Source organism: Vulpes lagopus, chromosome 5 (assembly GCF_018345385.1).
Source record: "Vulpes lagopus strain Blue_001 chromosome 5, ASM1834538v1, whole genome shotgun sequence".
Taxonomy (NCBI): Eukaryota; Metazoa; Chordata; class Mammalia; order Carnivora; family Canidae; genus Vulpes; species Vulpes lagopus.
The window spans coordinates 61,714,366-61,741,509 of record NC_054828.1 but is presented as its reverse complement, the minus strand read 5'-3'; the positions used below and the strand labels follow the sequence as shown (position 1 = coordinate 61,741,509).

Sequence of the window (27,144 nt, the reverse complement as noted above, 5' to 3'; positions counted from 1 at the left end):
AAAAAAAAAAATAAATCACATACAGAAGCCTTCACTAGGGTAGAATAATATTGAAGCTGTTTTTTTTTTTTTTAAATAATGTCAGTATTTATCTAAGGGCTTAGAAAACAGTGCTATAAGTGGAGGTGGAATAAAACTTTATTATAAGAATGTCATAAAAAAAGACATAGATTATCTTTAGAAAATAGAACAAGAAATATGAAAATTAAGCTGATTTTTAAAATGATAAAGTATAAATTAAGTTCATTAAAATTATTATTAATTTAAAAAATATAATTTACCTGCGTTAAAATTTTTACTTGGTTTCCTGGATTTTATGTTACTTTTGATTGATTATAGAAATTTAGAAGATAGCGCATTTATTTCTTTTCTCTGTTTAAGTCCTTTAAAAATAATTTTCCTAAGATGTAGTATGTTTATGGTCTTTGGAAACCCACTTTTCTAATAGTTTAATGTGGCAAAGGAAAAAGCTTGTGAAACATAGTTATGCTGTTTTCAAAAAAATAATAGAATTTAAAATGTTCAGCTGTCAACATCATGGAAGAAATGGTTTCTAGAGAGATTAAGTGAAGCTCTGGAAAATGCTCAATACTAAATTGTTCTATGTGGTTGTAATTTATGTAGGTAATTCAGCCTACTGTTATGAAGGCTCATTCCATTATCCTATTATGGCAGTTAAAATAATCACTGTGGAAACTGTCTTAAGATTTCTCTTTTTTTTGCTTTGTTTTGTTAACATCAGATTTAACGACTAGACCAATAACTTCAGATGGCAGTGAATATTATTGAATGTCACTGAGCACAATTTTTCAAACACAAAACTTATAAATATTGCAGGTGTTGTGATGGTTTGTGTCGTTCTGCGTTACATGAAATATCGCTGGACAAAAGAAGAGGAGGAAACAAGGCAGATGTATGATATGGTGGTAAAGATTATAGGTATAAGTATTTGTAAAAATCTAAACTATTTCTATAATAGTAATTATGTGATAAATTATAACATGATCAATGATTGATTCATTTGTAAATTTATCTTTTCAGATGTTTTACGAAGTCATAATGAAGCTTGCCAGGAAAATAAAGACTTACAACCTTACATGCCTATTCCACATGTGCAAGATTCCTTAATACAACCTCATGACAAGTATGTTCAAAGTATTATGAGTTGAAGTAGATCAGAATGTTGGTAGTATTTTCTGAAGTTGTGAAGATTATATCGGGAATTGAAGCCTTTCTCAAGTAGAGCTGTTCTGTACAGGCTTTATTTTTTGTACTTAAACTCTCCTTCCTTTTTAAATTCCCTTCTGTTCTGATTTTGAGCAGCGTAAAGACAACTGGATTTCTAAATCATGATCACTTTTATACATTTTTTATTTTTATCTTCACCTTATTTCCTTTAATTTCATCTTCATAAAGAGACAGATAATAGTGATGTTTTGTTAATAACGCCTTAAATATTTTGTTAATGAAACTTTTTCAGTAAAAGTACTAAATAATGACTTCTTGAAAATAAATGATTCCATATCCTACTGTAGCATTCTTCACCATAGCAACACCTCGGAATCATTAGTGGAGTTGGGGAGGGGGCGGATTACTGATGCTTCACCTCTGAAGAATGAAATTCAATAAATTTGAGGTGAGCTTTAGGCATCTAAGTCTTTTTTGAAAAAATTTTGTAGGCAATGATAAGGAAAATCAGAAATAATAATAACCATTGCCTTCAATTAGTAATACTTGAAAAAGATGACAAGCCAAGATGCCAGTAAATTTGTCATTTTGTTCACATGATAGAAAAAAAATGAAGAAAGTCTGGGATAGAGCTGTTGACTTCCTTGCTGCTAATGAGTCAAGAGTTCGCACAGAGACACGAAGAATAGGTGGTGCAGATTTTCTAGTTTGGCGATGGATCCAACCTTCTGCCTCCTGTGACAAAATATTAGTAATACCTTCTAAAGTATGGCAAGGTCAAGGTATGTATTTTTAAACAACAAAAATAAACATAGTGTTTTTCCAATTTTTTTCAACTATGGAAGTCTTAATATGTTTAAAGTAAAATACTGTTGAAAAATACAAGGGCAAAAAAAAAAAAAAAAAGAAAGAAAAATACAAGGGCAAAGCTTCCTTTGCAGTTCTGTTCCATAGAAGGAATTACTGTTAACTTTCTTATATATCCTTTCTTCTTTCAAATATAAACATAATGGTTTGTCTTTACCATAAGAGAACACTACATACATTATTGTGATTTTTTCCCTTTTTTACTTAAAACAACTTAGTATTATAGATCTAACTGCATTCTTTTTCCTTAATTTTTATACAAATATGGCAATTTATGTTTTACATTACATAAAACATATAAAAGTGGAACATAACTTTTTAATTGCTCTTTTTTCCAAGTTTTGTTTGCCTGTCTCTTTTTCATTGAGACCCATCCACCTGCATATCCCCTGTGCCACATAGCTCTTATGGCTTTCTTTCCATATTTTTCTCTATGTTTTCATGGTTTCAAAAACAGGTGTATATAAGTATATAGGAGGGCTTGGTGATTGATTGCTTTAGGTTCCCAAATCTCTACTAGTGATAACTGTTACCTCACTTGAATTTCTTGTATGGTTAGTTGCAAATGAAAATTGTGCAGTTTAATGTGCATTTCAGAATTAGTAGTGAGTTGAGTTTCTTTAAATCTTGTTGGGTAAAAGCATATTTATTCAATGTTTGCTAAACATAGTATTTATGAGAAAGTTAATCGTTTTGAAAAAAATTGCGAAAAAGTATAATCCAGACCCTTCCTTTCTTCTCTAATTTTCACTTTCAAAGAGCTTGAATGATCATAGTGTTCAATAATCATGGCATAAAAATGATGCTTTGATGTTATCAAAGATGGCACTAAACATTAAACTTTTTGTTTTAAAAGGTGTCTACAGAAGGGTCCTATAAAATGAAAACAGAGTGCAAAGCCAGTCAGATCTGATTACTGTAGTGTTTGATTGTAAATGGTTGTGGATTCTCAACCTGATTTTTTCATACAGCTGGCAATTGATGCTTATGTATGCATAAGAAGTTCTAGAAATGGCCATTATTTTGTTCATATGGATTTATTTTTATCATTGTAGTTGTCTTATTTTTAAAATATGAGATTTTCAAGATCAATCTGGAGAAAATTTCTTGACATAAGTAATTCAGATTGTTCTAAATTAGTGGGAGGGATGACAGACTCTAAGTGTGTGAAATTGGATGCTCCATATCTAGAATTTAAAACCTCAAGACTATTATTTTCATTTTACCATTTTCATTAGATAGGAGAAGACTGTATAAGTATGATGTAAGACAACTTTGGGTCAGTTCTAAGTTGTAAAACTCAATATGAATCAATAGAGTAGTTCTAAAAATGTTTTGCTATTTTGTTTCATCAAAGTTTCGTATAGTAAATGTTTACAAATTATATGCCAAGTACTGAGCTATCTTAATTTGAATACTTCTAAATGTACACTGTGAAGAATTATAAAATCAGTCTCCCTTTACTTGAGAGTCTTTGATTAAAAAAAAAAAATTACAGTGAATGAATTACTGAACCTAGAAAGAAATTGAGAATAAAATAAGACATCTGTTGTTTAGTAAATTGAAAAAAAAAAAAAAAACAATGGCTGAGATTATGTTATCCTGAAGGCAGAAAATCCTGAGGTAGAACCTAGTAGCCATTAGCTTGAAATACCAATTCAAATTTTTAGAGAGTTATAATGATAAAAGGCTATAGACTCCTATCAAGAGATTTAAATTCTTTTAAGAATTTGATCATAAAAGAATTTGTTATAGGAGCAGAATAATGAGAAGTTGGTGGGATATTTCTTAATGATAATTATCTATATTGCCTTATTTAAGAACATATGGCCCTGATAAAAAGAGAATTTATTTTAAATATTAATTACATTTAATGCCATTGAATGTATAGTCTATCTAAATATAAGTGATTGACTTTGCTTGTTAAAAATATTAATACGTAAACTAAGTTTTGCTTTCATTTAAATGTATCTGAACACGTGCTATAAATACGGTTATATAGTGAGGGGTTTGGGTTGTTGTTTAAAAAGATGGTTTAATTTATTAACAGGCTTGATGTTTATCCTCTTATAAATAACAGTGGTTTAATTAAAAGGTACATGGCTGGAGGGTTAGTAATTATAGTATCTTTTGAATTCACTCCCACTACAAGCTGTTTTCATTTAATTGTATTTTTTCCAAGTAATTGTTAAATAATCAACTGTATTGAATTTTTAGTTCATTTTCTAAAGGATAGTTAAGTATAAATTGCATTCTTATGTAGCGTTAGTATCTCCAATGGTATTTTAAAGTGCCAGTTAAACATCAAATTTTACCTGCTGGGGAGAATTATTTATGTTTCTGATGAATATAGTCTTCAGGATAAACAACATTCAGTTGAAGCATCCAAACATAGTTCTTGAGGTATTTGAAATGTATCATTATTTAGTAACCACTGTCTCTGCTATACCAGGAGATGATTACAATTTAGTTAGGGAGACAAAGTATATGTCTTAAAAATCAGTTTGATCTTCACAACTACTTTTTGACTAGAGTTGGCCAGGAATAGCTTCTCCTAGATCCATTATTTATGGAAACTTGGGTCTAGGCTAGGATAAGATGCTATTAATGCTTCTGTTTTCTCTGGTTCATTCCCTGCTTGCCCAGGCCAATATTGGAATTTCAAGGAACTCAGATTGCCTGCAACTAAAAGGTCATTTAAGAACACAATCTATATACTGCCAGAGAAGTCTGTCTGGGTGGTACTAGAGTTCACAGACTTTCTTAATCTGGGATTTTGCAAAAATTTTTCATGTGTAGTGGCCATTTCCTCATACCATATCAGGCACTGTTAGGACATTCACACCCTAGACATTTCTTTTCACTAGGTACTTCTGAAATCTTTCATTAATATACTCGTGTCTTTATTTTTTTTCCGAGTTTTTGTTTAAATTACAGTTAGTTAATGTACAGTGTAATAGTAGTTTTAGATGTAGGATTTGGTGATCATCACTTACATATAACACCTAGTCCTCATCACAGGTGCCCCCTTTAATCCCTGTCACCTATTTAACACATCAGTATACTCTTTAGCCATTAACTTATCCTTTAAACTTTTCTGATATATATATATATATATATATATATAAAATCCCCAGACTCTCCAGTTCTTCCATGTACCTACTTTTTCCAGTTTTTCAGTCTTCCTCCTATCTTTCTTTTCCTGTCCATCTTAGTTTCCATAACCCATTCCTCCAACCCTTTTCTTGCTAGTACCCTTAAGTCATTACCTATATCCTTCATCTTAGCCTAGTAAATTCCAACCAAGGATGAAACTATTTTGTCGATGCCTTGCTATGGAATGGGAGCTGAGCATAGCAGCAGAAAGTCATACAGTTCTACAGACTGGTACATCATAAGTAATTAATCTCAATTAGGCCCTCAGCACTGCCTGACTTTCATGTTCTCTTTTTTTAAAAAAATATTTAAATGCAATTTGCCAACACATAGTATGATACCCAGTGCTTACCCCATCAAGTGCCCTCCCTGACTTTCATGTTATCATATTTTACTGGTCACTTAACTTTCCTACTCAGTAACAATTTTAGATCTCTCCGTCTTTTCAAACCTTTGCCTGTCTCCTGATTCTCAGTCGTTGACTTGAATAGAAGCAATCAGATTGTACCTTCTACAAATCTATAAAATTGCCGGAATCTACACTCACCCTCACCTCCTATTGGAATTGTGGAGTTTTCTCACTTAACAAAGACCTGAGCCCTTCCCTCCATAGAGAGTGGGATCTAAGTCCTCTGGGTCCCATTCCTTCCAGTCTTCTCAAGTATCTTCACTTACTGTGTTCTAAATCCCTGCCTCTATGGGTTCTTTTCATCAGTACTTAAACATGCTGTATAGTCTTTCTCATCTTTTAAGACATGTTGGAGACTACATTGTTCTTTAGCTATCACTCTGTCCCTCCCTCTCTCTACCTATTTATAGCCAAATAGCATTAAACAGTTTATTATACTCATTATTTTTACTTTTTCACTTCTGTTTTATTCTTCAACTGACTCCGATCTATTTTCCATCCCCATCATTCCAAGGAAACAGTTCTTAGACATTCCTGTTGCTATACCAAGTGGACATTTTTCTCTTCTTATTTTACTTGACAATGTTAACAGTTGAGCCTGCTTTAAAACTTTCTTCTTTTGGCTTCTTTTTTTAGCTTTCCTGCTATCTTGACCATTTTTTTGATCTTCTTTTCTAAGTTTTCTTCTTTTCCCAGATCTCTAAGTGTTGGGAGTTTCCCAAGGCCATCTTTTTTTCTCATTCTACCTGTCTTCCTTCCACCTACAGATGATGTCAAGCTGCGACTTGACTTATCATTGATATGTTGATAACTCTAAAATTTGTATCTTGAATTAAATCCTCTGGTTTTCAGATTTTTATTCCCATCTGTATACTTGTCTACCAGGATATGAACACTACAAATTCAGCATGTGCATGAATTCAGTATCTTCTCTTGCTAAACGGACCTCTTCCCCTAGTATTCTTTTCTAATTAATGATGATAACCCTTCTCAGTTGGTTCCACCATAAACTTGGGAGTAATCCTTAATCTCTTCCTTACCTCCCATGTATAATCTTTAAATAAGTCATGTCAAATCTATTCCATATGTCTTGGATTCTATCCGCATACTTCCATCAGCATTGCTGGTCTATGTTATCCACATTAGTACCATCTCTCAGACGACTATAATAACCTTCTAACTGGTCTCCTTGCATTCAATTTTGTTTCTACTTAGTTGATTCTTTATGAGTCTATATTTAAAAGTTATAATTTTAAAAGATCTCATCAAATTATTACTCCTTACAAAACTTGGAATGGTTTTCTATTTCTTTTATGGCAATGTCTAAACTCTTCAGTGTAATCTACATGGTCCTTAATAATCTGACCTTTCTCTCGTAAGGCTCTAATGTTCCCTCTCTAGCCACGGTGCTATCTTTTAGTTACTTGACTACATTGAACTCCTTTTTGCCTCAGGGGCTATATGTAAGCTAACACATTTGCTTGAAATGTCCTTTATACCTCTCTTTACTCTGCCTACTTTTAATTTTTTTTAAAGATTTTATTTATTTATTCATGAGATACAGAGAGAGAGAGAGAGGCAGAGACATAGAGGGAGAAGCAGGCTTCCTGTGGCGAGCCTGATGAAGGACTCAATCCCAGGACCTCAGGATCATGACCTGAGCCAAAGGCAGAGGCTAAAGCACTGAGCCTCCCAGGTGCTCCTACTCTGCCTACTTTGGTTTGTTCTTTAAGTCCTAGAATAAATTTTACTTCCTCAGTGAAATGTTATCTGATACTTCCTGACCACCTTAAGTTACTTTCATACTTCCGGTATTCTTCCTTCTTAAGATTTACCATAATTACAGTTTGTTTTTTGACACTCTTTCTCGATTCTCAAGTCTCTCAGCCCCTTGGTAAACTGCAAGACTCTGTGAGAATAATGATTGTACTCTCTGATGTACTTTAACTTCCAGGGGTATGGCTCCCAGTAAAAGCATGCAATGAATATTTTTGAAAAAACTTAATAACTGAATACCTTTCAACAAAGTGGAACAGTGACAAATAGTAAAACTAATTTTTTTTGTAGCATTTCATTTAGATAGAAGAAATTCACCGCCGAATAGCTTGACGCCATGTCTAAAGATTCGAAATATGTTTGACCCAGTTATGTAAGTATCACGATCAGAGGTACATGTAATTTTTATTTGGAATATTTGGAATATTCTTATAATCCTATGTCTGTAATTAAATAGTCTCTTTTAACTTTGAATCTCTGCAAAAATGTTAAGCTTTGCTTTTCTTCCTCTTTTGTTAAATTTTAGGCAAAGATTTGACCAAAAGACTTAGATGTATAGTAATTTGCTAAACTTCTACAAATCTTTGTATGTACTGTGAATCCCATAACAGATAAATGCTGAGTCAAATTAATGATACACAGTGATAAACAGTACCCTTTATTAAATGTTTAAGTCTCTTCTGCCAACATTCTTTGCCTCAGTCGGCAATTTAGATAAAAATAACCTGCTATTTTTGAACTTCCAATCTCTAATTGTAAAAATATTTTCTGCAAAGATGTACACGCTTTCTTTCTGTAAGTCGTTTACTTGTTCATGCAATATTTGAGAAACTTTTCTTTCTATGTAATTATAGCAGCACATGCATTTGGAGATTAGCACATAATAATTTTTAGAATTTGCTTCCTAGAGGTGATTGCTTATTTGTCCAGTGATATGATAGGTCAGATTCTGTTTTGTAAAAAGAGTCCAGATAGTGGAAACTGTATTATATATTACATATATAAAATACCCATAAGTCTCCTTTAATAACTCATTTATTTCAAGAAATAGTTGCTATGAGATTCCAAATAAGTGACAACAAAATTGGAAATGTGGAGAAGCACTGTTATATATGTACACAGCCCTCTCCGTTTTGTATAGGTAGACAAAAGCACTTAGCAGTGTGATGATCCCTCTACTGGGAAGTTTACCTCATACCTTAGGGATTAGGAAATCACTGACAGTCCAATATTTTGTTACCTAAGGTGAAGATTTATGATTTAAAGTGTAGCTGCCTTCCCTTTGGCCCACCATCTATATCTCACAAGTGAGTCAAATATGCATTGGTGCAGCAGGAAATCTTAAAGCTCTTAACACTTGCTAGGAGGAGGAAAAAGAAATGACAATAGGTACATAAAATTTCAGACCTAAAAATGACCCCACATTTGTTCTGCTCTGGTAGGCTAATCCTTCACTGCCTCAGCTCTGTACATTCTTATGCTGGGAAGTGAGAGAAGGTCTGGGAATGTGAATGCTAATATTTTAAAAAATCTATCTACTGCTAGTAACAAACATTTACTTAACTACTAATTTTAACAATATGTGGTTTTGAAACTACCCACATTCTGGTAGGATAGATATGTTATAAGAGACAATGGCTTTTTACTGAGTAGGAGTATGGTTGTTGATTTTTGTTTTCATTTTTAGGGAAATAGGGGATCAGTGGCATTTGGCAATTCAAGAAGCAATTTTAGAAAAATGCAGTGATAATGATGGCATTGTTCACATTGCAGTAGACAAAAATTCACGTGAGGTAAACTGACTTTTACTATTGAATTCTACATTTTGGATTTGTTGCTACTAAACTAAGACTGTTTCTTTTTTTCTTTCTTTTTTTTTTTTTTAATATCACAGGGTTGTGTATATGTTAAATGTCTGTCTCCAGAATATGCTGGAAAAGCTTTTAAGGCATTACATGGCTCTTGGTTTGATGGTAAGAAGTTTGAGTATTACAAACATTTAAAAAAGACTAATTATGGCATACTGTTTAAGTATACCAGATTTTAAATTAAAGAATTTTAGGTCAGCATTTTTAGAGTAATTATTTAAGATTACTTTATTTGCATATTGTGTTCATATGTCTTTTGCCACAGTTTGTTTTCTATAAATATTAATAAGCACATTTTTACAGATCTAAAATATTATTTTTATCTTACAACAGGGAAATTGGTTACAGTAAAATATTTACGACTAGATAGATATCACCATCGCTTTCCCCAAGCTCTTACTTGCAATACTCCCTTGAAGCCATCAAATAAACATATGAACTCTATGTCTCATCTTCGTCTTCGGACTGGCCTAGCCAATTCTCAAGGAGGTTCCTGAAAAGACTTTCTTCCACTCCTAGGACTGGTATTTACAATAGGAAAATTCCTGTTTGGCTTCCTGTCTTCCTTTTAAATGCTTCTCGTATGTAATATTTTTATTGAATACAGCTCTGTTTGAATGTTCCAGAGATCTTAAGGTTCCAGAGGGACTTAGCAGTGAGGCAGCGATGCTGAGCAAGCAGAACAATTGTTTTGTTCAGTTTTTGGAGCTCAGTTAAGCCAGTGCATTTAAGTTGTGCATGAGGAACATTGACTTTATGAAGCGTTTTCAGATGTGGTGATTGTGTTTTTGCACCACAAGTGTTTGGATAACCACCCAAAAGCATGGTGAAGAGGCTTCTTGTATTTCCATAATTTCATGTGAACTAATGTTGTGAATTTTTGTATACAGTCACCTGCATAGTTCCTTACCAGGCTAATGTGGTAAAACTGTTCATTTCCCAGTTTAACTCTAGGTTTCTATTGCTTGTAAGAGATTCATTTGTTACAGCTGGAATACAGGAAAACTAATTTGGGTTTAGTGGTTCCATTTAAGTGTAGGCGGATGTACATGTACTTCAACTGGCTTTTGTATATATGTATAAATGCTGGTGGTGGCGAAAGTAGTCTTGTTTTGTGAGGATGTCTGCATTAAAGCAGTAAAATAAGCTTCATATTTTATTCATAATCTAATGTGTATATATGTATGTGTATATACGTGTGTATGTGTATATATATGTATGTGTATATATACACACACATATATACATATGGCTGTACTATCACATAGATCAAACAGCCAGACACCTGCAAGTATTAGATACAAGTTTAAAATATCTTTTATAAGTTTTATATAAAAATGTCTGAGTATGATTTTGTGTGGAAGTTCCGATATCAGTTGTAATGGATTCAAATTTATGTGAGCAATAAAGATGCAATTGGCAGATATTGGAAAAGTATTTTGTGAAAAGCTGTATTTATTATAAATACTAGGACTATGACATAGTACTATTGGGATTAAGTCATTTTCCCAATCTATTTATAATTTAATGAAATGTCAGCTCCCCTGTTGTATGTCAAGTTTAAAGCAGGGCATATTGTTGCAGCAAAATGTGTATTTGAAAAATTATATTTGAAATTTTGGGTCATGAAAGCTTGCAATATAGTGAATGCACGAGTGACCGTTGCTTTGTGCCTCGGTATTTACTTTGTTTCAGTAAACTTGCTTTATTACTGTTTATGATTTCAGATTAAAATAGTTGCTGAGCAGAGTTTACTTGTAATGTAACAATTGGCTTTTTTTTTTAATAACCTGTTGATATATTGATGTCAGTCCAAATGAATATGTGAAACAGCTGGAATTGTACCAATTTCGATTTTGTTTAAAGCTCAGTTTCCTTTTTGTTTGTTTTTTTATTGTATATGTGTTGGGTTTGCAGCATGAACTTGCACAGATAATGCACGTTTTCTGGTTAAGTAAACATGATGCACACTGTTCTGTAACAGAAAACCCTATTGTGCCTTACCTATGTGCTTTTGTGGGCACCATGTTTATGAAGAATAAAAAATGATTTGTTATCTGAAGAGAATAAATTTTAGATTCTCAGTTTATGTCTCAGATGCTAAAGTGTGAAAATATAAATATATATAATATATAAAATAACCAATCTTTCTGTATTTTATGTGCATCATAGTGATTTATCTGAGCTTAGTGACCCCCATCTTGTGACCTGTTGCAAGAGTGAATGTAAAATAGTTGTGGCATTTTAAAAGGTCGCCTTTTGATGCAGATGCATCTTTTTTTTTTTTGCTTCTAAAACATATTTCATGTAAACATTGTACATTTATTATTGTAATATATACTATTATGCAGCTTATTTTACCTGAAACTGTTAAGCCGACCAAGATCCCTCCCTGCAAGACAGATGGGAATGTGTATAATAACTAGATATTTGAGAAGTTCTGAAGTTTGATGTAATCTGTTACTTGTCCTGTTAAAAAAAAAAAAAAGGAAAAATTCTAATTAAAAATTTATTAGGTTTTTTTTAAATGCGTCTTGGCTTTTAAAAAACTTTTAAAGTGCCCTGTGTCTTTATTTTTTTTAACATGAAAATAAGTTCCTTTATTTTAAATCTTGGGGATTTGTAAGTACATATATGCTCATAAAGATGGGTGAAGACACTAAAGTTAATTTTAACCATCCATTCCTCAGCATCTTACTTTTCTTTATGAAAATGCCTTTTTCTAACTCTCAAGTGTTTGTATCAAAGTGGGGCAAGACTATCATCTGTGTCACTAAAGCAGCACTGTACATTTTATCATAGCAAGACTTTCTCAAAAAAGGAAGCCATTCTTTGACACGTTCTGCTTAAAACTCCTTATCTCATTATAAACCAACAGTTTATGGGCTAGCTACTTTGAATAGCATTGCAATGTGGAGAATTTTTGATAATCAGGTAAAAAGAAGACTTGATTAGTCAGTCGATTGCTAGACTCTTATTGACTGCTAACAAAAATCAGGCATTGTTATGTGTTGGGGATGCAAAGATGAAAAAGGCATGGCCCAAACTTCATGATGGTCACAGTCTAGAGGAAGAACACGGAACAGATAATTAGTGTGGAAAATATAGTGAGAGAAAAAAGCAGAAGAAATTGTACGAGTACAGAGAGGCACTTTATGCATCTTAATAGATGGAGAAGACAGAAGGCAGATGAAATGACAGCTGAGCCATATTTTAATTCAGTTTAACATTTATTAAACACTTCTTAATGAGTATAGATGCAATGATAAGTCTTCTTTCCCTTTAGCCCTTAGGGGAGCTTTTATTCTTATGATGAGCTCATAAAAATTGATATGTGAAACCTGAGTTTTTATTCGTTGGTCTGTAGATTACTGAATACCCTATGAACACTGAAGCCTGATACTTGACTTCATTACATTTTCCATGTATATATTCACTGTTTAGATGACAAGCTGTGAATTCCGAGTGAACAGTGATTTGCTGTATCATGTATCCACAATATTTCCTTTAGCAAGATTGACCTTACTGTTCTCAGTCCTCCTAGTAATGTCATGTTACTATAGGTCATCTACATGGCTTCTTCGCCCTTTTTTCCTAGACTTATCTCGGCAAGTCACTTCTTCCAGATGACTCAACAGAGGATGCTAAATCAAGCAGAATTTGGGCAGCCACTCTTTTGGAAAGGATGCTGAGGAACAGGTACTTAAAAACTGAAAATAATTAGAAACTAAAGTTGTGGTTTTGAAGAAACTGAATGTCCAGGTGCTCATTATCTTGGTCCAGTAAGCATGATGAGTACGTACTGCCTCTAAGCTTCATTGGAGAAAATTTATGACCAGAAGTATATCCTGATGGTGGATTTTTATACTGTAGAATCTCTGCTAGGGGTAGCAGGTTAGAGTCATTTTGTTGATTCTTAGATTTTAAAACCAATAGAACCTGTGTACTTAAGTTTACTTTTTCTTCCATGGGTGGATATTGAAGGTTGGCACATGCTCCTGAAATTGAAAAGAAGGTTATTTATGCATAGAGAGCACATGAAAAAAAGATCAGTGAGATACATACAATCTACAGGCAGTGTCTCGTGGTTGAATTACTGAATATAAAAGTGGGCAGTGATCAGATCATGGGTGGCTTTGTGAATCACATTGTGAAGTTGGGATGTTGATAGGTAACGGCAGTTCAGGTGAGGATTTGTTGTGATAAAAAATGGAGAAAGGATTTGACAAGATAAAATGGGAAGGACTTAATTGGATATTGAGAGATAAATTGATGTCCAGTTTTCTAGTGTGAGAATTCTAATAATTGCAGCATTTAGATGGAAAAGATGTTAATTGAAATTTTGGACGTTTTAAAGTTGAGATGCTTATGGGAATATTCAGGTGGATGTTCCCAGCAGGTGATTAGATTTCTAATTCTGTGGTATTTTGAGAAAAAGATCTGAGCTAGGGATACAATTTGGGTGTTAAAACCATGAAAGTAAATTAGATAACCCAGAAAACAAACGAGAAAATCCATATAGAGACAGAAATTTAGTTCATTGCCAGTTCTTCCATACTTAATTGTATGGTGGGGATAGTGGAAGGTATTAAGGAAAACTTGAAACAAATTAAGAAGGTGGAATTTGAAAAGGTCTTTGGGGTCAGGTTAAAGTGGAAATTTAATATGACTATCACATTCCTGACTTGGGCAACTTGTTAGATGGTGATGACTTTCCCTAAATTATGGGTTACTGGAGAGGGGAGCAAGAGGCCAATCAGGGTGCTAGGTAAGATTTCTCAGAATTATAGCAGTTAAAATAATCCTCTGACTTATCTAGGACTTTGTTGGAGGAAGGCACAAGAGGGAGTTGTTTGAGACCCTCTCCTTGTCAAAAAACAGAATTGTTAACTTAATGTTCTGGCATTATCTGTGGTTCTCAGATATTGATTAGAAATTTTCCTGAATTGTAGAAAAATGAGATGTTGAGTAGATCTGGAAACCTATGAGTGCCAAAGGAACAAATACAAAAATTGGCTTTTAATAGAACTGTTCACAAGTGGTTTGCCATATATCCAAGAGTAGAAACTTACTTAAAGCTATATATTATACAGCCTTTGTAAACTAGTCAGGTTTTCCAGGCCTGGAATCATTTTTGGTGATTCATTCCTGCTTTGATCTGTTGAATTAATTTAAAATTTTAACTTTTAAGGGTCAGTGCTATTTTTGTATTTCCACATGGTGCAGTACTTCTTTTACCAAACAACAACAACAAAAAACCCCTACTAATGTGGAGATTTTAGTGGCTTTTTATTTCTTACTGAATAATAGTCAATTTTAAGTTGGTATTCAAGGCCTGCTTTTATTGAGACCAGTGCTTGTCCAATAGAAGTATGTCATGAATAGTTTAAAATGTCATGATGGCCACATTAAAAAAAGTTAAAAAAAAAAAAAAAGGTAAAGTTAACTTTAGTACATTTTATTTGATCTTATATATTCAGGATATTATATCAGCATGTAATAAAAAAATTTTATTAATGGGTTGTTTTATATTAAGCTTTAAAATCTGGAATATATATTAAACTTACCACTAAAGTGACCCTATGTTGTAGGACTTAAAGTGCTAAACTTTCACAGTTGGTCACCTTACTTAACAGCCCATCTCCATTCAGATGCTACATTTTCACCGAAAATACTTGATATATATATTTAGATTTCATAACCTCTACGGTTGGAAAAATTAGATTCACATACCCGAGTTCTTCCTCACATACGTAAAAGTTTTCCTATAACTGAATCAAGGTGTCAGTTCTTACGTTTACATTAATTCACATTAAAACTTCAGTTCTTCAGTCATAGTAGCCATACTTAACGTGCTTGGCATTCATGTGTAGCCAGTATCAACCATGGTGACAGTGCAGATCTAGACCAACCTGTACCTGTCTTGGTGAATCCTCCTTATCCTGCCATTGTGCTCCAGCTAAACTGCACTGGTTGGCTTTTGGGGACATAACCTATCCTTTGCTTGGTTCTACCTGTACTGGCACTGTTCTTACTGTTCTTTTTGCTTGAAACAATATTTCCTGATTCTGTATACCCACATCTTGCCCATCCTCAAAAATGTTACACAAATGTCTCCTCCAGAAAGTGTTGTTGATTATTTCTGGCTCTAAGTAATTTCTTCCACATGCATTTCTGAAATACTTGATTTGTACTTCTTTTACTGTTACAGAGCTTTCTGTCTTGTATTACAGTGTTTTCAGTCTGTTCCAGTTTGTCTTCTGTACTCATCATTCCTCTGAAATTGCTCCTCTGGAGCACCAAAAAACTTCCTTTTGTCAAATTCAAGAGTCATTTCTATACCTTCCATCTTTCTTGAACCCTTATCACCATCGTCATTTATGATCATTGCTTCTTTTTTTACTTAAACATTTTTTTGTTCTGAAATAACTCACACATATAAGAATATAATGAAAGTGTATATTTTACTTATATTTTGAAGCACCTCTTTGCCTTTGCCTCATGCTTCTCTCCCCTTCCCAACTCCCAGATAACCATTATTCTGAATTGTGTGTTAATAGTTATTTTTCAATACAGTTTTACCACATTAGTATGTGTGTCTAAATACTATATTGTTTCTTGCTGCTTTTGACCTCTCTGTGAATAGAATCATATGTATACTTCAGTGACTTTTTTTGTTCAACATTGTTTTAGCTCTCATTCATTGTCATGGCTGTATAGTATTCTTTGTAAAATACACCACAGTTTATTCAAGTACCAATGGACATTGAGATTGTTCTCAGTTTTTTCCTATTATAAATAAGGTTGCTATGAATATTCACTCTTGAACATGTCTTTTATTATACTCAGAACATGTCGTTCTCAAGTCAACAGCATCAATATCAAATGGTAACTTGTTATTCCAAGCAAATTACTGGGCCCCACCTAGACTTAACTGAATCAGAAACTTTGGAGTTGGGTGCCTTGTATTCTCTGTTTTCACAAATCCTCCAGCCGATCCTGATACACATTCATGTTTAGAGAACCATTGGCGTAAAAGTACCCTTTGTAAGATTAATTTGTGTCTCCTGATTATGATTTTTTGCTTACATATACTTGAAATAGTTTTTTCTTATTTTCTGTGACATTTGAGAAAATCTGGTGAGCAAATGGTTTACACCTGACCTAAGGTGAGTAGGCTCTGAAAAATACACAAAGAAAACCTGTCACATACACTCCATGGCTAAACTCTCTCAAGGCTTTGACAGATCCATAACCTGGTACTATTTCCTTTGATGATCATTGACCTGCTTTAGGACATTCTGCTCAGTCTAACCTTTTGCTAGCTGCCATCTAATCAGTTTACCAAAAAACGACATAAACAACACATAACTGTTGCTAGACTGTACTTTGTTTCCTTTGTCTTCTCACCTCTTTCCTATGGTGGTGGGGGTTTTTTGTTTGTTTTTGTCTTTGGTAAGTTTTTCACTGTCTACCTCATGTGATTAAATTTCCATGCAAATAACTAAATATCTGTGAGTTATTCTTTTACACCCCACAATTCTGTTTTTCTTCTACTAGACTTGTTACCCCTTTTCATTTTCATCTACCAGGTCTTCCTCCTTTGCTTACTCTTAATATTGAAGTGCCCTGGGCCTTCGTCTGAGCTCCTCTGCTGTCCTCTGCCTAGATGTTTTCTCTGGGTGATCTTACCCAGGCTTAATGAATGACCCCCAAATTACTGTCCTCCAGCTTGGCTCCTCCCTTAGGTTCAGAGTATACTCAGCTCACTACTTGATACAGCCATTTGGATGACTAAAGGTTTTTCAAATTTTATATACCAAAAAACAAAACAAAACAAAAACTCTGATTTCCATGCTTCTTTGCCTCCAAGCCCGTTCTTCCTCTACTCTTACTTTCTCAGTATATGATACCACATTATGTCAGTTGCTGAAGCCAAATTTCTAGAAGTTCTCTCTTTTCAATTCCTATATTCAGTAATTCCTTTCAGCTCTCCTATCTATCTATCTATCTATCTATCTATCTATCTATCTATCTATCATCTATCTCTGATCTATCCATTCTCTTGACACCATCATGATGTCTTGTCTGGACTGCTGCAAAAGCCTAAGTGGGTCGCCTTGTTCCCTGCCCAGCTGTAATTTATATTCCATGCGGGAACCAAAGTTGTCTTCGAAAACAGGTATCAGAACATGTCCCTCCTTAAAATACAATCCTCCAATGGTTCCCACTGCATTTAGAATGAAGTCCAAATTTTTTGCTAGGGCCTTCAAGGCCCTAAGTGAACTGGCCTATGCCCATTTCTTCAAATATTTCTTCTATCATGCCTCTTCCACTCTGGTTTACTTTCTGTTCCCTAATCTACTTTCCACCCTAGGGCCTTCATCTGTTCTTACTTTCTGGAATGCTGTTGCCCTGGGCCTAGGTCTTCACATGTGATAATGTTCAACTTACGTATTTTTTCTTTTGTTCATGTTTTTGGTGCCTAAGAAAGGGTTGCCTAATTCAAGCCTGATGCGGGACTTGATCCCCAGACCCAGGGATCACACCCTGAATCAAAGGCAGATGCTCAACCTCTGAGCCACCCAGTGTCCCATGTATATATAGAACTTTTAGATTGTTCATTACCAGTGCATAGAATACACTTGATTTTTGTATATTGATCTTGGGTCCTGCTACCTTGTTGAATTTGTTCTAACAGGCTTTAAGTGAATTCCCTACATAAATTTCCTATTTATAAGATCATGTTATCAGCATGTATAGTTTTATTTATTCTTAGTGCTCCCTCTTTTTCTTAGATGCCCCCCTCTTTTCCTCTAGTTGCCCTGATGAGAACCTCTAATACAATGTTGAATAGAAGTGGCAAGAGCACATATCCTTGTCTTGTTCCTGATCTGAGGGGAAGAACATTTAGTCTTTCGCCATTAAGTATAATGTTAGCTGTGGGTATGTTGTGTTTTCATTTACATTGATCTCAAAATATATTCTTACTTCTCTATCATATTGCGGAAGTTTCCTTCTATATTTTGGTTGTTGTTTGTTTTTATCATGAAGGGCTGTTGGATTTTGTCAAATGCTTTTTCTGTGTCTATTGAGATGATCATGTGATTTTGGTCCTTTATTCTGTTGATAATGAGGATTGATTTTCAAATGCTAAACCGACCTTTCACACAAGTCATAGGTCATGATCATGTATAATCCTTTTTATATGTTGCTGGATTTGGTTTGCTAGTACTTGGTTGAGAATTTTTGTGTCTGTATTCATAAGAGATATTTTGTCTCCAGTTTTCTTCTTTAGTGAAATCTTTGTCTGATTTTGGTTCACAGTTTACTGATTTCAAAATGAATTGGGAAGTAGTTCCTCCTATTTTTGGAACCATAGTGAAAAGCCGGCATTAATTTCATTTTATTTTTATTTATTTAATTTTAAAAGTTTTAACCTAAATTCCAGTTAGTTAACATAGTGTAATATTAGTTTTATGTGTACAATATAGTGATTCAACAATTCACGCATCACCCGGTACTCAATCCAAGTCACTCCCCTCATCAAATATTTAACCCATCCCCTCACTGACCTCCCCTCTGGTAACTGTTCTCTATCATTAAGAGTCTGTTTCTTGGTCCACCCCTTTTTTCCCCTTTATTTTGTTTCTTAATTCCACAATGAAATTGAATCATATAGTATTTTCCTTTCTCGGACTGACTTATTTCACTTAGCAGTATACTCTAGCTCCATCCATGTCATTGCAAATGGAAAGATTTCATTATATTTGTTCGGTAGAATTCACCATTGATGTCATCAGGCCTAGGCCTCGGGTAGGTTTTTTTTTTTTTAATATTTATTTATTTATTTATTCATGAAGGACACAGAGAGAGAGGTGCAGAGACACAGGCAGAGGGAGAAGCAGGCTCCATGCAGGGAGCCTGAGGTGGGACTCGATCCTATGGCTCCAGGATCACGCCCTGGGCCAAAGGTGGTGCTAAACCTCCGAGCCACCCAGGCTGCCCCACTCGGGTAGGTTTTTGATTACTAAATCAATGTTTTCACTTGTTAAAGGTCTCTTCAAATTTTCTCTTTCTTAGGAGGTCAGTTTTAGTAGTTTGTGTCCTAGGAATTTTTACATTTCATCTATTAATTTCTTGGCATATATAGAGTTGTTCATAGCATTCCCTTACAATCATCTTTATTTCTGTAATGTTAGTAGTAATGCCTGTTCTCTACTCTTGTTAATCATTTGAGTCTTCTCTCCTTTTTTCTTGGTCAGTCTAACTACAAGTTTATCAATTTTGTTGATATTTTCAAAGAATTTTTGGTTTTGTTGATGTCTATTATTGTTCTATTCCCCATGTCATTAATTTCTACTCTAGTCTATTATTTCCTTCCTTCTACTTGTTTTATTTTGCTCTTCTTTTTCCAGTGTAGTTTTAGGTGAAAGTTTATTGATTTGAGTTTTTTTTGTTTTGTTGTTGTTTTTTTTGTTTTTTAGTATGGGAATGTACAGCTAAACAGCTAAATGTTTTCTCCTAAGCACTGCTTTAGCTGCATCCCTTAAGTTTTGTTGTATGGGTCTTCATTTTCATTCACCTCAAAGTATTCTAATTTTCTTTCGGTTTCTTTTCTGACCCATTGGTTATTTAGAAGTTTGCTGTTTTGCTTCCATGTATTTGTGAATTTCCCATATTTCTTTTGGTTACTGATTTCTAATTTCACTCCATGTGATTAGAAAACATGTTTCATTTGATTTCAGTCCTCACAAACTTATTTTTTTTAAGATTTATTTATTTTAGAGAGAGAGTACGAGTCTGAGCAGGGGGAGAGCCGGGGTGGTGGTGGGAATCCTCAAACCAGTTCCCCACTGAGTGCAGAGCCCAGTGTGGGGCTCAATCCCAGGATCATGAGATCATGACCTGACCCAAAACCAAGAGTTGGATGCTTAACCAACTGAGCCACCCAAGCGCCCCCCTCCTTAAACTTTTTGAGGTTTATTTTATGGCCTAGTATTTGGTCTGTCCTGAAGAATGTTACATGTAAACTTAAGAATATATATTTTGCTGTTAAAAACTAGGTCACCAGGCATCAACAGATATTCTTTGGGCCATAACTGCCTCCCATACTTGATCACATCCTTGATTTTCTGATTTTATTTTTGACCTCTAAGGATTTTCCTTGCATTAATTTACTTAAAAAGATGTTTTTCATGTTTATTACCAATACAAAAGATGTTTTATAATGGGAGGCTTATTTAGGATATCTTGTTCCATTCTGTTGCTAGAAATAAGTTCTTACCTTACTCCTTCCTTAATGCCTCTGTCTTTGAAAAATCACTTGTGTTCTTTAAGGAAAAGTAATCTGGCTCTAGAGATAGTCTTTTTTAGATGGTGATTTGATAGATAGGTACACTGATACCACCTATGAATAAATTCAACAAGAAATACGTAAGACCTATGTGAGGAAACATTGCTAATAGAGATCAAGAAAAACAAAGAAATGGAGGTTTACAGCATTTTTCTTGATAGACTGAATATAGCAAAATTCTTCCTAAATTAGTAAAGAGATTTAGTGAATTCCAATAAAATTTCAATAGTTTAAATTCATGTCCAGGGATTTTAAATGAATTTCTAGGATATCAGATGGATGGATGAATAAGAAAGAGTAAGTTTTTAAAATTAAAATATTAAAAAGGAGAGACTGGCCCTATCAGATATTAAAGCAAATTAAATCTATGTTAACACAGTTATACAGATAATATAACCAGACAATATATCTTGAAACAGATAATTACTGAGGATAACGAATACCAGAAGGTCACTTAAATCAGGGAACAAATTTTCTTTTTTTTTTAATAAATATTTTATTTATTTATTCATGGGAGACACACACTGAAAGGCAGAGACGAGACACAGGCTAATAGAGAAGCAGGCTCTATGCAGGGAGCCCGATGTGGGACTTGATCCTGGGACCCCAGGATCACGCCCTGGGCCGAAGGGGAGCACTCAACCGCTGAGCCATCCAGGCATCCCAGGGACCAAATTTTCATAATAAATAGTTTTACTAAAACTTTAACTTGAAATTTTTTAAAATTATAAAAATTCATTTTCTATTTGACAAAGTTAACATAAATATTTGACTCTTAAGTAATTTTTTGGCATTTTTTCTTGACAAAATTACTTGAAACATGAAATAATTTTCACTTCATGTTTGATTTCTACTCTTTAATTGAATGATTTTACAAAAATATCCTAGACTTCATTTTTGCAAGGGTTACTCTGTAATCACATCATTCTTTTATACACTTCTTGTGCCATTGCCCTTTTGGCCTTGGCTTCTGCCCTTTGATTGCTAACTAGACTAACACATTCTGTAGCTGTGTTCATGATTTGAATAGTTCTCCATCATGTTTATCAACATCATGAAATCCTACATATTTTGTGAGATTTGCTAGTTCACTTTGTAATGGGTGTTCATTGCACTTGCGTTGCATTTTAGAATGACAGTCTGCAGGACACTGGCAAATAACAGGCATGAACACAGATGATAACTGTGAAGCAGAAAAGGATACTAGAGGAAGCGTAGACTTCTTGTGAGAGTATTTTATGTTATGATTCAACACCAGTAACAGATTACATGGTCAATAAATACTTGAATTATGAGGACACTTTGGTATATAAGGATTCAGTGTATGATAAAGGTGACTTTATTTTTAAAAAAATGTTTAAGGTGACTTTTAAAAATTAGCAGGGAAAGTGTCATTTTCTACAAGAAAAAAGAGAAAAAAGCCATAATGTAACTAATGCCAAGGCCTTTGGCTCCTGCAACTGTGTCTCCTTTGAAGAGGTATAGACCCTTGGCTTATAGCAATTTAGAAGACTATAGTGACCAGATACTTCCACATTGTGGGAGTCACTCAGTTTCCTTAGATTAACTTGACTGAGAGAGGATATCTTTTGCAAAGGTTTCTTTCATAAGTCCCAATAACACAAGTGTTGAGTTGTTCAGTATCTCCTCCTTATCTCAGCAAGGTCCAGAACAAAAGGGCAGGGGGATGGTTTCCTGATGCTTATTTTATTCAATCATAGTTGGGTTTCTCTACATCATTCCTGGGCATCTGTTTTCTAGAACCCTCGCAACATATCAGTGGAGTAGGGAATTTTATCAGAACACGATAAGTAGCAGAGCTGTTCTGAAAAAGACCTTCTCAAGTGGTATGCCACAAATGGGTTACAGATGTGCTAATATGCCCTGTGTGGTGGAGCTCAAGGCCTCCTTAACTCTGGCAGTTGTTATGTAGCCTCTTCTGTTTAACTGTGTACCGTACAATGATTTTCCTTTTCTTTCTGTTCCATGAATCAAAAAAAGTTTGGGGAGCACTGTTCTAAGCAATTAGCTGCAAACAATGGGAACATGAATAATATCATTATACAAACAGAGTCATTTAGTTTATGGAAGAAAATAGCAGATTGTAGCAAAAAATGGTGGAGGGGGCAGATTAGACTTTTTTCCTGAATCTTTGAATTCACTCCAGTTTTATTTTCACTTCAGACTATAACCTCAGTTTACATTAGTATCAGCCTTGTGTAGTTTTCACCTGTTCCTAGTCCTTTACACATACCCAGATAAATTCCAGGAGGAATAAAGAGTTGAGAAATAGTCATAAAATAGCTAAAAAATCAGAGGAAAACATTTGATACAGGGTTTAGCACAGAAACAAAGAGGTCAGAAAAAAAAAATGCTGCATGTGGTTGTATTAAAACAAAAACAACCAGTATATCTACAAAGTCTAAGAACAAATTAAAAAACAAGCAAATGGAAAATGGAAAGATACTAGCAGTAGCAGCATATATGATTTGCAATACTTTTCTACAAATAAAAATTATTTTAACATTAAAAAGACTAACATCCCAATAGAAAATAGCCAAATGACATCAGGGGATGATCCACAAATGAAGAGCTGCAAACGATCAATAAATACATGAAACATTCAGCCACAGACATAAATGCAAATTAATTAACAATTGAGGAAGTTACATAAGAAATTTGACAGATTTAATTTTAGTTTAGAGGAAATAGGCCTCTTACATAAATGCTGGTAATTGTATAAAGTGATGAGTTTTTTAATAGATCAATTTGGCAATACATTTAAAAAATGTTTTAATCTCTATACCCTTTGATCTTGTTTTAATTTAGGAGTTTATTCTGAAGAAATGATCAGAAATGACATGAAGATATGTGAAAATCATATTACAGCCTTATACTGTGATAAAAATGAGATGCAATTGAAATCTACAAAAATGAAAATGGATTATGAATTATGATGGAATCCTGGGCAATCATTAAAATATCTTTGAAAATAAGGTATGGAAAATATTGTCCATGTGCTGCTTAAATTGCATGTTTATTATTTCAAATATACTGTATTTCATATAAGATAGTTGGAAGAGGCATCATTTTCTCTGGCACTAAGAAAGAAAACCACAACAAAAATAACACCCAAGATAGGAATTCTGATGGAAGACCCTGGCATAAAGCTAGGCAGAGGCAGGATAAATGAAAACTGGACTTGTCTCTGGAAAGGGATGGCAAAGAAACAGCTGGTCCTCATTCAGGGTGTGGTTCCAATTCCTACCACCAACCACCATGACCCAGAAAACTTCAAGCAAAGAGAAAATGTGTTCACAGTTGCTAGTTCCCCCAGGTAGAAGCAAACATCAGTCCCCGGGCAGAAGTTGGACTTCATGCAGATAGCATTTTTTTTAATCTTTTGTAACTTTGTCAGTAATTTTTGTCTGATTTTTTTTAAAGGCACCATTGATTATAAAGTGAATTTCTATATTAGAATTGTTAGAAATGAAAAATTGCGTCTAGAGTGAAAGGAGTATGGTATATACATGCAACTGGAGAGAAATACTCGGAATTTAGTAGTGAAGTCCAGTCTGTTGGATTACATATGTATTTTACAAAACTTCTCCATGAGCATTTATTACATATATATATATATATATACATGTTTACCTTAATTAGGATTCCCATATTATTTTTAGTCCATTTTCTTAATTTGATCTCCTCTGTTAGTATATTTTGAATCATTACCAACCTTTGGCAGTGAAGCTGAGGCATTTTAGACTTTTTATAATTTCAGCACTTTGGAAAAGAGCTATGTTTATTTTGGCTGCAGACCTGTGGGTTCATACACCTATTAGCAGGTGTATGAAAATTGTTCCAAAACACTGGATCCCTGCATTGAGAGAGAAAAAAAGGATAAAGGAGGAGTGTTTATGAGTACTCTGGTGTGAAGCCCATCCTTAAACTTCAGCTTTGACACAGTAGTTGTATGATTCTAGGCAAGTTATTTAAGTAGTCTAAGACTCAGTTTCCTCATTTTTAAAATGATAATGATTGTATAGTCGAGAGAATGAAATAAAATAATGTAAAATGTCCATCATATAACATCCCGGTTACCATTTCCAAATCAAGGTCTGTGAGACCCAACTGCTTGAAAATATGCTTTATTTTTAACATCTCTTTGCTCTTCTTCATTGTAGTAACTCTTAACTAATGAGACCTTTGAAAATTGATAAGCTCTTCAGTGCTTCCCTTTTTAAAAATGACATATTCCCTATCCCAGCAAGTAGAAAAGGAGGATGCATTCCTGAATAGCATAACCTTGATGCAGAAAACAGAAAAGGAAAAATCATAGTCCAGTCTCATTGAACAAAAGATGCAAAAATCCCCAAACAAACCAAAATGGCCAGCAAACCAAACCCTGCAACACATAAGTAAGAATTATACATCATGGCAAAGTCGGATTTACTCCAGGATTGCAGGACTGGTTTGACATTAGAAAATCCATATAATTTGTCATAATAACAGAATAAATGAAATATGATCATCTCATTTAGGTGCAGTTAACCATCTAATAAAATTCAACATACATATACCCTTTTTTGTAAAAAAGTAAATCTTAGCAAACTAGAAGGGAACTTCTTAAATCTCATAAAAAAATATTGACCAAAAACCTAAAATAAACATATTATTAATGGTAAATTATCTGTTATGTCCCTATTGGTTGCCTAAGTTTTGACTTCTTCCTTTATTTCTAAAATAGGTGATTGTTGTTCTTCACTATTAACTATTTTTGTTCTTTTGAAACTAATGTATTCTCCCATTTTATCTTTACTTTGAAATGATATACCTTGTTAGTCTTTCATCTCTCCTAAATTATGCATTTTATTGTTAGTTTTTCCCCACTGTTGTGCCCCCAAATTCTTCCTTTTTGTGCTCAGTGCCTCTGCTTTAAAAAGGCAGAAAATCTAAATGTCAATTAATTTTTTCTCAATAGCATTGAGATTCAGATCTCAGCTATGACAGTGTTTTAGAATCATCATCATTAGAACCACGGTAGTGTTGGTCACTAGAGTGGTGTCAGCACCTGACGGGAATGGACCCGTTGTATTTCTCTAATGATTGTCTACAGTTAGTCCTGTGTTATTAAAATGTTCCTGACTGTGACACTAAACATAAAGGCTGGTATAATCTTTTAACTATAGGAGTCTTAGAAATCTGGTAACGATGAGGCTGTCTGGTACGGTGTACATCACATCCCTGGAAGATCCCAGGAGCAACAGAGATGAGTGAAGAGCAAGACAGTGAATGAGCAGGAGAGACTTTCTATGAGCAGTCTGCAGTCTGCAGTCTTGTGGGTTGAATCTTCTCCTTACATTTGAAGAACAAGCCATGAGCCTTCTATGTACACTCATTCTGTCATTCATCATCGTAAATTATACAGTTTCACATTTAAATAAAGCCACATTTTCAAAAACTACAATGTGTCATATCTCAATAATCTGGTCATATACAAAATTACCATTTTCATTTTCCATCATGCTTTAATTACATGGAAAAGTCAAGGCCGCTTTTCTTGGTTTTCCTCAAGGGCAGCTAAATATACTTAAAATACTATTTAGCTGTGACAAAGTGTTATCATATTTGGAAATTGGTGGAATGAATGTTGCCCCATGGAATTAAAATGTTTAGAGAAGAATGCTGTTTTCATTATGTTCAGAAAACATATATACTTATAATACAGTATATCATATTCTAGTATTAGAGAGATTGGTACAGAAAATTCCTGTTAACCTGGAGTAATTTTTAAAGATATATCTTAATAAATTTAGTTATTTCAGTTACCTAAGAGTTATAACCTGATTCTAAAATAACCAATTTTCAAAGAATACAATAAAATATTCACAGTGCTAAAACTCTAGGGAGCTTCATTTAATCATTGATGACTCAGGAAGCAAGTCAGAATCTTGCAGTGCCTCATTTTATAATTAACCTCACTTATTATACGGTAAAGTGAAAATTCTAGTTTATTTGAATTTCCTGATTATTTGGATTATGAGTAAACATATATTTTGTAAAGGTCATGAAAGCTCTGTTATGTACGCCCTCATATATTTTCCTGTAATCCTGTCTACCCCCGTTATGGACATTATAGAAAAGAGAGGTTGAAACTTACCCTCTTCGATTGCAAAGTAGCCATGAAAAATACTCAATACTGAATTTCTTGAAGGAAGGATACGCGGACCACCCCTCTTAGCACCATCTGGGGTATTTGTTAGAAATGCAGATTCCTGAGTCATTCACCAAACCTGCTGAATCACTGTATCTGGAAAAGATCCCAGGATAGTAACAGGCTCTCCAGGTAATTCTGACAAAAGTTTGGGACTCCTTGCCAGATGGCTTCTGGATCTGAGATAGCAACCTAGGGTGGGCAGAGCCAAAATAATTCCTCCCGTGGATGTTGATACAGGAAAAAAGTGACGAAGATTGAAATGGGTGTGCTACTTCCCACGGAGTATGAGAACAGGAAATAATACGTT

General features: G+C 34.1%; 1 protein-coding gene across 2 annotated transcripts in view; it reads left to right on the top strand.

Moving 5' to 3' along the window:
* The window catches only part of LEMD3 (LEM domain containing 3), a 73,229-nt gene extending 47,148 nt beyond the window's left edge, over window positions 1–26,081 (top strand). The window contains exons 7-15 of one of the 2 annotated variants that reach the window (XM_041755353.1): window positions 838–939; window positions 1,042–1,144; window positions 1,792–1,970; window positions 7,688–7,769; window positions 9,084–9,189; window positions 9,291–9,369; window positions 12,863–12,963; window positions 23,450–23,617; window positions 25,810–26,081. In XM_041755353.1, coding sequence (XP_041611287.1) covers window positions 838–939; window positions 1,042–1,144; window positions 1,792–1,970; window positions 7,688–7,769; window positions 9,084–9,189; window positions 9,291–9,369; window positions 12,863–12,894 — 683 coding nt within the window. In that variant the 3' untranslated portion in view covers window positions 12,895–12,963; window positions 23,450–23,617; window positions 25,810–26,081. Of the gene's footprint in view, window positions 1–837; window positions 940–1,041; window positions 1,145–1,791; window positions 1,971–7,687; window positions 7,770–9,083; window positions 9,190–9,290; window positions 9,370–9,597; window positions 12,964–23,449; window positions 23,618–25,809 lie in introns of both variants that reach the window. The other variant, XM_041755352.1, reaches the window with a different exon arrangement.
* The last annotated feature ends 1,063 nt before the right edge of the window (window positions 26,082–27,144 follow it).